The following is a 9,493-nucleotide window of genomic DNA, read 5'->3' on the forward strand; positions in this document are numbered from 1 at the left end:
ACAAGTTTCAGGCCAGGCTTAGCAACTTAGTACAGTACTAAGCAATTTAGCGAGACTCTGTCTCAAAATAAAAAAATAAAAAAGGATTGAGGATGTAGGTCAGTGATACTTAATCTTTAATACAAAAAATAAAATTAAATTACAAACTAGGTTTGGTAGCCCATGCCCATTTCCCAGCTACTTAGGCAAATGAAACAGAAAACTAAGCCCAAGAATTCAGGCTCACCCTATGCAACACAAGGCGTCCCTGGTTCTGAAAAAGAAAGTTGTGAAATTCATCAAAGGGCAGAATTTAATATTCTAGCCTAAATCAATTTAAGCCCCATTTGCATCAAGCATATGTGAAAATGAGGTCTATTTCAATATACAGAGAACAAAGGAAATGATCATATGCTCCTGAAAAAGTTGAAAATATACAAAATAATACAGCATAAATTTTTGCTGACTTGAGTTATAAAAGTTAATTATCACTCTGAACATCTACTACTCATGACATGTGCTGCTGGGTCCAATAAGAAACTAAATCTGGTGATCTGATGCTTTGACACAGGCCTGTAAATCCAGTGAGTTGGAGGCTGAGGCAGGAGAATCACAAATTCAAGGTTAGTCTCAGCACTTAGCAAGGCCCTAAGGAATTTAGTGAGACCCAGTCTTAAAATAAGTAAATGAATTAAAAGGGGTGGAGATGTGGTTAAATGGCCCTGGATTCAATTCCCAATACAAAAAAAGAAAGAAAGAAATTAAATTGTCCTATGCCATAAAATCCAAAGGCCATATTTTGAGTTCTTTAAAGCCAAAGGTAAAAATAATTATTCTAATCAATGCCTCCCAAGTTGAATTAATCCATATAAAATGCAAAATGGACAGCTGATTAGAAAATTAAAAAATCTAATACTCAGATCTTGGTTTCTAAATATCATCCTACAAAAAAGAACTAGGCTTAGAGAAATTGGTGATTCCAGACTTCTACAGGAAAAAGGATGGGATAAAACTAGAACATTTTGTGGTACAAAATAAGAAAATTCTCAAAAAATAATAGAGAAATGTCAAGAATACAGAGGGGCTCCCAGTGGCTGAATATGGAACAGTTAAAAAAAATAGTATTATTAGTGTAATAAATTACAACCTAAAGAAAACAACAAAAATGTGCAAGTCATTTCAGATATAAATAAAGGAATGAATTAATGAATTGGGGAGAGAAGGGAAAATATCTTTCTTAAGTAGGATTCCAAATAAATACAGAAGGAATGATGGGTCTAGTTAGCATTTGACAATGACTATAATAATAACTACATCAGGAAACAAATCACTGGGAGATGCTAAAATTAATGTGTAAAAGTATGATAAGAGCATATGTGTGTCTCAAAGTATTTTCCCATCAAGATACATATAAATTACAAAGGAAAAAAACAATAACTTTATGGTAGAGAAAATAGTAGCCACCACCTTAATTAAGTCAAAGTTATCACCAATATTGGGACAAACTAAGAATGGACTGAGAAGGACAGAATATTGTGTCTGTGGTACTACTGGCAAATGGCAAAGTACATAGTGTGAATTTAATCCTGAAGAAACAGCAGTCAAATCCTAAAAGAAATACAGTCCACAAAATAACTAGTCTGTATTCTTCAACATCAATTTCAAGATAGAAAGGAATAATTCTAGATTAAAGTATAATGACAAGACAAAGGAACAGTTCCAAATTAAAGTATTAAGATAAGACATGCAAACTAAATGCAACATCTGATCCTGCATTGGACCCTGGACCAGGGGAAAAAAAAAAAAAAACCCACTAATGGGACAACTGGCAAAATCTGAAAAGGTGATAAAGACTGAATAATAGTAGAGATCTCTTGGGCTGGGGATGTGGCTCAAGCGGTAGCGCGCTCGCCTGGCATGCGTGCGGCCCAGGTTCGATCCTCAGCACCACATACCAACAAAGATGTTGTGTCTGCCGAGAACTAAAAAATAAATATTAAAAATTCTCTCTCTCTCTCTCTCAAAAAAAAAAATAGTAGAGATCTCTTTTCAGAGTGATGAAAAAATGTTTATAATATAAGGCAGCAGTGATGGTGGTACAACCTATGAATATACTGAAAGCCACCGAATTGTGTACTCTGAAAAGTTGCATGTTAAAGGATGTAAAATATATTTCAATAAAGCTCTCAAGTATATGTTTAAAAAAAAAGAATGAATAATAGTATTATATTCTTGATTTTGACAATTACATTCTGGCAATTTAGAAATACATTTTTGTTTTTAGGAAACACTGAGATTTCTCAAAGTAAGAAGAGAGACTCACAATCTATACTTACTCTCAAATGTTCCAGAAAAAAAAAAAAAACACTATGATAAAAAAATGAAAGAGCAAATAGGCCAATGTTATCATTTGAGGAATTTCAGTGAATATCACACAGAAATTTCTTGTGGTTTTTTCTTTTTTTGTACCAAGGATTAAATCATTGAGCCACATCCCCAGCCCTTTTACTTTTTTTATTTTGAGACAAGGTCTCACTAATTTGTTTAGGGCCTTGCTAAGTTATTGAGGCTGGCTTTGAACCTGTAATCCTCCTGCCTCAGCCTTGCTAGCTGCTAAGATTACAGGCATGCACCATACCTTCCAGCACCCCCACCCCACCACCCCTGGTCTCTTGTGCTATCTTTGAACTTTCATTAAGCGTGAAAATTATTACAAAATAATGTTTTATTTAAAAAGACACCACTTTTCACCAATCACATAGACAAAAATATTTAAAAGATGGCTAATACTCACTGCTGGCAGGTATGGTTTAAAACCAGGACTCTGAAAACCTGATTAGGGAAAGCAAACCAATACCATTTCTTTGTGGGGTAATCTTGCCATTTAGCATGGTCTTTGACCCATTAATTCCATTTAATAACTGTAACCTACAGCTAGGGATGCAGGTCAGGGTACAGCACTTGCCTAGCAGGTAGGTGCAAGGTCCTGGGTTTAAGCCACAGCACCACAAAAAATAAAACTATCATCTACAAAAATATTAGAACAACAATATTTATCCGTGTATGTTTACATAGATATGAATACAACATATAAATGTACAGCAAAGTTTTTGGAAGGATACATACTAAAGCATTAAAAATAGTCAACTGTGGAAGGAAGAGAAATAAGACTGGAAATAAAAAGATTACTTATGTTCTCTGTTTTTATACTTTGATTTTTTAATTTTTTAAAAATTGTTTACAATAGCAGGGATTGAACCTACAGCCTTGCACATGCTAAACAAGTATTCTACCATAAAGCTATCCTCCTATCCCCCAGGCCTTTCACTTTATTTCAAGGTAGAGTCTAATTATGTCAGCCTTGAACTTGTGATTCTCCCGCCTCCACCTGTAGAGTAGTTGGGATTAGAGGTGTGCACCATCAAATCTGGATGATTTTGTTTTTACAAAAACAAAATACAACTTTTTGATTTCAAAATAGTTCTACACAAAGAAGAAAAAGTAACAAAGACCTGAAATTAACATGTAGTGAATCAAATGACAACCAAGAGACCAGCACAAAAGGAAAAGCAAGCTAGCCAGAGGTTGCTGGGAATGTCTGCCTGGAAACAGACTAGTGAGATTGCTAAGAAAGACAGATGTGCCCCATAAAATGGTCTCAATAAGATATCCAAAAGCTGTGTTGTCCAATACAGCAGTACTAGACAAAATGAAATGTGGCTAATTCAAAATGAGATGTGTCATTATAGTAATATACACAATGGATTTTCAATACTTAATATGAATAAAACAATGTAAAATATCTCATTAATACTTTTTATGTTGATTAAATAATGAAATTACATTTTGGAAATAATGAGTTTAAATATATTATTAATATTCATTTCACCTTTTTCTTTTTATTTATATACTGCATCCACAAGAATATTTTATATTACATATGTGGCCTACATTTAAATATCCGCTAGACAATGCTCCTCCAGAGATGTTTGATAAAATATTCAACTTATTCTATCATATCAGTTTCAATTAGGATATACCATTTACTTCAGACATATCATTTCAAATTTAAAAAGTGTGGTTCTCATAAACAGTAACCAATTATTTATTAAACATAGGCTTTGCTTTCTCATCTATATCACAGAAGCAAATAAACATACTACATAGATCAATATCTAACTTTTCCATAGATCGATCGATACACAGATTTGAATTCATTATTTATAAAACAGGGTAAGAAGTGTAAAAAAAAATTGATACCCACCTCCCTCACAAAGAAAGTTTTCTTTTGTAAAATACCAAGAAAGACATGGAAACTTGTACACAGAGGTTCATAGCAGTATTATAAACCACCCAAATGTCTATCACTGACAAATAATGTACAGTGGAAAAACATTTGGCAATAAAAATGAAGTTCTGATATGTGCTTCAACATGGATGAACCTTGAAAACATTTTACCATGTGAAAAAACTCAGAACAGATCACATATTGTCTGGATCCAATAGGCAAATCTAAAATCTATAAAAATAGCAAGTATATCTGGAGTTCAAAGATTAGAGAGGAGGATGGGAAATGACTGCCACAGGGCATAAGAATTCTTTCTGGGATGATGAAAACTTTCTAAAATTGCATAACTCTACAAAATATTTTAAAAACACTAAACTTTACACTTTAAAATAGTTATAATTCAACCTGTTTTAAATGAAAAAGTAAAAAAAAAATACACACACAGAAAAATGAATACAAAAAATGTTTCTTATCAATCTTACTGAGAACACTCTGAAGTCTTTCCTTTATTCTGATAGTCCATTATACACTGAATAAGATGGTTATTTTCATCCAACATCTGAAATAAAATTAGAAAAAGTTTATTGTAAAGTCTGTCAAGTAAAATAAAAAACTAGAAAATTTGAGGGAGGGCATTAATAAATACTGCTTATAAAAGAACATTAAAGTGCACCCCCTAACACTATATTGCTACCCGGAAACGACTGTTATATATTCTAAAATCATTTAAGCAAACATGAAAACACAAAAAACATAATTCTCTTAAAAAATACTTTGTTAATGTTGCTACCTGCTGCTATATTTTAAAATTCATTTTAATAACAAATTATAAAGGGGATTAGTGAATCAGCTCACATAAAATTTCATTACACACTAAAGAAATCTCTTTTATAAAAGTATGCAATACACAGTTCATATGGACAATGTATTAAACAAGTGATATTTCTTCCTTCAGATTTCTAGAAATACTTTATTTATTTAGAAACTGAATTCATTTAGGTCTTTTCCTACACCTACTATGGTTTACTACAAAAAAACTATTTTATATCTTTGGAATGATATCATACTTAATCAATAATTTTAAATATCCCTATTCTAAGTATTCTCCCTCTGTATTATTAACTGAAGCCCAGAAAGGAAAATTTAGGTTTCTTTTACATTCAAACATTTAATTACCTCTGCTATCTGTAAAAGTAGTTTTAGCGAGTTAAGACTAAAATTTAAGAGTCCAAGTTGGCTTTGCATCATTCTACAGCTTAGTAATTGTAAGGAGAAAGTCTATCCTTATTATACAGAATTAAGTAAAATACATGAAAATTTCAGCTCAAGAGGCTTGATAAGGTAGTGGCTAGCTTCCAAGTTCTATACCAGTATGATTTTATGATTCTCCAAATATGTATAATAATAAAGTACAAAGATTTCTAAACATGTATATTAATACAGACCTGTAAGATTACCAGATATATGTTGTCTCAAAACTTTTTTAAAAATATCAATTTGTGAAAGGTAGCAGAATACAACAATTACTAATATGGCATTATGTAAAATTGTGGATGTGTAACCAACATGATTCTGCAATCTGCATTTGGGGTAAAACTGGGAGTTCATAACCCACTTCAATCTAATGTATGAAATATGATATGTCAAGAGCTTTGTAATGTTGTGAACAACCAATAAAAAAAAAATAGCAATTTGTTCTTCTTGTAACAATTCTAAGCCATCTTGGCTTTGAAAGTTAAATAAGTCACACTCTTTGAAAGAGTACTAATTATGGCAATTAAAGGTCAGTTAGTTTTAGTGCCAACTTTGCTATCCTGAACAAACCACTTAAGTTTCCAGGACCTTCAAGATCAAGGAACAAGAGCCGTTCCTTATACACCTATCCCAGTCTTCCAGAATTCAATGAAAGAACAATGCTATAATCGCTATCTAAATAACTTAATTTTTTTTCATTAAAAAAGACCCATTTAACATTAGATGTGCTGGGCACAGTGGTACATGCCTGTACTCCCAGCGGCTCAAGAGGCTGAGGCAGGAGGAATGACAGTTCAAAGCCAGCCTCAGCAATTTACCAAAGCCCTAACCAATTCAAGGAGACCCTATCTCTAAATAAATATGAAAAAGGTGCTATGGCTCAGTGGTTAAACACCCCTGGGTTTAATCCCTGGTACCAAAATAAATAAATAACATTAGCTGTGACTTTTTTCCTGTATCTTCATCATAATCTTCCCTTGCTGAGGGGGAAAAAACGGTCTAACAAGATTGTAATAAATACAATTCCTGGATGCCAAATAAAAATTTTGCACTTAATGTCTCAACATCCTAATCCAAACTCCAGTTTAGTGAATTCACAACGTATCTTCTCCAGTATATTCGTCAATCTAACAAGCTTGAAATTAAAATGTCTCATATATAATATCAATTCGACACTAAAGATGAGGCACTGAGTTTGGAATTCATTTTTCTCCTCTCATGTCACGATAATCAGCATCCTCTAAATTAATTATCCATGATAAACAGCCTGAGACTTACATAAGAAAAACTCTGTAGGAACAAAGAAAAATTCCAGAGTTTTTTAGAGTCCAAAAATAAGACAGAACTCCTCCAAAAACATGTTTTGTGTGCATGTGCACTTGACACCGTTTGCCAGGCTGCAGGCTTAGTCCAGCGCACTACACCAAAGCACTGCTTTTCCAGGCACTAACAAGCCGGTTTGTTCATGAGATAAAGCAACAGTTGGGCAAATGTCAAATGCCACACCACAAAGAATCTGACAGTAAACAGAAACCGATTAACATATTCTACGGGCACACAATGGTTCCCTGAGTGGCATTAAAAGTTGACTTTTCTTCTGTTTTCATCCTTGCTCCAGTGCAGAAAAGAAAATGGAAATATTTAATATAAACTGCTAAAATTAGCAAGTAACTTTTCCAAGTTCAGCCCACTACAATTTACAAAGCTGCCTTGCTCCGTAGGCAACAACAGGGAGGAGGATAATACAGAATCTTTGTGTCCCCAACTGGCAGTAATACCGCAGCGACTGCGGTAGCTTTTCTAAGGGGGACGCAGCCCCTTGTGTTTTCATCAGGACTTATGTAATTAGTCAGGAGTGTCTCCACCACTGGACTGCAAGCTCCAAGAGAGCAGGGTTCACTGCTCACCACAGTAACCCCAAAGCTTGCAATAGGCACTCCAGAAATATTTGCTGCAGATATAAATGTACATGGGGTGATCCAGAAAGCAGAAAGGGGCCCCAGGATCACCCCCAAAATCCATGGAGTTCTTCCTCGTCTGCCCGCAAAGACTCTATTAAGGTTCTCAAGTTCTCCAGAGAGATCCCCAACTCCGCGGGAGTTCACGGGATTCCGACTCTCCCTCCGCGCCGGGCGACCTGAGGTGGGGTCCGCACCAGGCAGCCGCGGCGCGCGGGGCGGGGCGGAGCGACGCCAAAGTAACTCTGAGCGACGCGCGGGGCCGCAGGCTCCAACACACTGCCCTTCCCCGCGCGGGCGCGGGCGCACGCGCCCCGCCGTCCGAACGCCGCCCCATCCCTAGAGAAATCGGGCGACGGTTGCGTGGGCTTTTGTGCCTCTAAGAGCCTAAACGCGCGGAAGACTCCGTGAAAGAAAAAAACCGGTTCGCCCTCTTCAGCCTCCCACTCAGGCACAGCCCGCGGCTTGGGTTCCCATAGACTGCCGCTTCCCAGCAGGCCCGCCTCCGCCTCCCCCTCCGCCCCCGGCCGGGCCGATTCCCGCCCGGCCCTGCCCTCGGGGTCTCTCGCAAAGACGGGATGAGCCTGGCATCCCCAGCCCGGCGAGCTTTCACCTTCTGGATCGCGGCGGGTGTGATCTCCCCCTTGCCTCGCTGACGCGGGGCTGCGAACGCCACAGACATGTTGCCGCCGTCACCACTATCGGCAAGTCCCGAGCGCTCCGGGTGAACGGCAAACTGGGGGAAAGACGCCGGCCTCTCGGGCGGAACCACCTCGGGAATGCAGGGAGGGGGGATGCTCCAGTGCCGAGCAAACAACCAACTGGTCTGTCCTCAACGAGGAACTCCGGGTCGTGGAGATCTTGTTTCTGTGCGGTTTTTAGAAACCACAGCTCCGAATAAAACTTCTCCATTCTTGAATGCTCTGGAGCACACCCGACCTTTTCTGGTAGGCACCCCCGTTCCTTTGTGCTAATGGTAGAGCCGCGCCACAGTCCTCCCTCCGCTTCAGCGATTCAGGAAATGGTCCCGCCGCCGCGGGAGAGGGAGAGGCAGGGGCAGCCCCTGTCACAGGAAATGCGAGCGGCCCAAGCCGGCCCGCCCCTTTCGCGCGGGTGCTGCTCGCCGCCCTCCCCGGCGCCCTGAAGCAGCCTCAAAAGTGCGTTTCGTGCGCTGTTATAGACCTAGTTCAGTTTTTCCAACTTCATCGTTACCCTTCCTTGAGAAGAAGCGGCGGCCCTGAGTTGTCCGGGCAGCCGGGAGAGAGGAGGAGGACGGTCTGGACTCGGGAGTTCGTGCGGACCCGTGGAGCATCTGCCGAGATGAGCCAGAGGTGGAAGAACTCGGTGAACGCGGATTCGCTGATTTAAATGGCTCGGTTACGCCCCAAAAGCGCACCTCCGAGTCCACAGCTTCGCTCGCACGCCAAGTCGTGTCTAACAATTAGAAAGTAATGCTGACCCAAAATTGGGACACCAAGGCTGTGTCCGGTACTCGGGGGCAGTCGTCCAACACGGCTAGCAGAGAAGTGGGTCGGTTTCATCCAATTTGGGATTAAGCTTTGAAAGCACGGTCGCTCTCTCGTTTCCAATGATATACTTAGTGGTTTGTCAAGTACGCCCAAGCTGCTAGGCTTCAAGTCAGTGTGAAGGGGAAAAAGTTTTCGAATGAGTGAAGAACACAAGCAAATGTGGGTAATGTGTTGCTGTGGATTTTTAAATTATTCTGTAAATCTAGACTAACATACAACAAAAAATAAAAGTTTATATAAAATGTTACCCAACGTTGAGACTCAAAATTCAATATTTATAAATAAAATAGAAAAATAAAAAAGACATTTTTAAATTTTGTTTCAAATAAATTGTTTTGCATAAGTTCAGTTTCATTCATTCAGCAAATTTGGGTGTGTCATCTTTGCCAGGCTTTATGCTAGGTACCGGTAGACACAACTGAAAGAGTTGGACAGGGAACCTCTGCTCAATGATTTGTATTTGAATAAAGTTGACAGGCCAAAAA

The 9,493-nt window shown here is 38.4% G+C and overlaps 1 protein-coding gene across 9 annotated transcripts in view; it reads right to left on the bottom strand.

The window, feature by feature from the left end:
* Window positions 1–9,164, bottom strand: part of SS18 (SS18 subunit of BAF chromatin remodeling complex) — a 94,468-nt gene extending 85,304 nt beyond the window's left edge. For 2 of the 9 annotated variants that reach the window (XM_081263343.1, XM_081263341.1), the window contains exon 1: window positions 8,093–9,164. In XM_081263343.1, coding sequence (XP_081119469.1) covers window positions 8,093–8,391 — 299 coding nt within the window. In that variant the 5' untranslated portion in view covers window positions 8,392–9,164. Of the gene's footprint in view, window positions 1–4,749; window positions 4,827–8,092 lie in introns of all 9 variants that reach the window. The other 7 variants (XM_081263347.1, XM_081263349.1, XM_081263346.1 and 4 more) reach the window with 7 other exon arrangements.
* Between the last annotated feature and the right edge of the window lie 329 nt (window positions 9,165–9,493).

Source organism: Spermophilus citellus (assembly GCF_964194105.1).
Source record: "Spermophilus citellus genome assembly, chromosome: 12".
Lineage (NCBI taxonomy): Eukaryota > Metazoa > Chordata > Mammalia > Rodentia > Sciuridae > Spermophilus > Spermophilus citellus.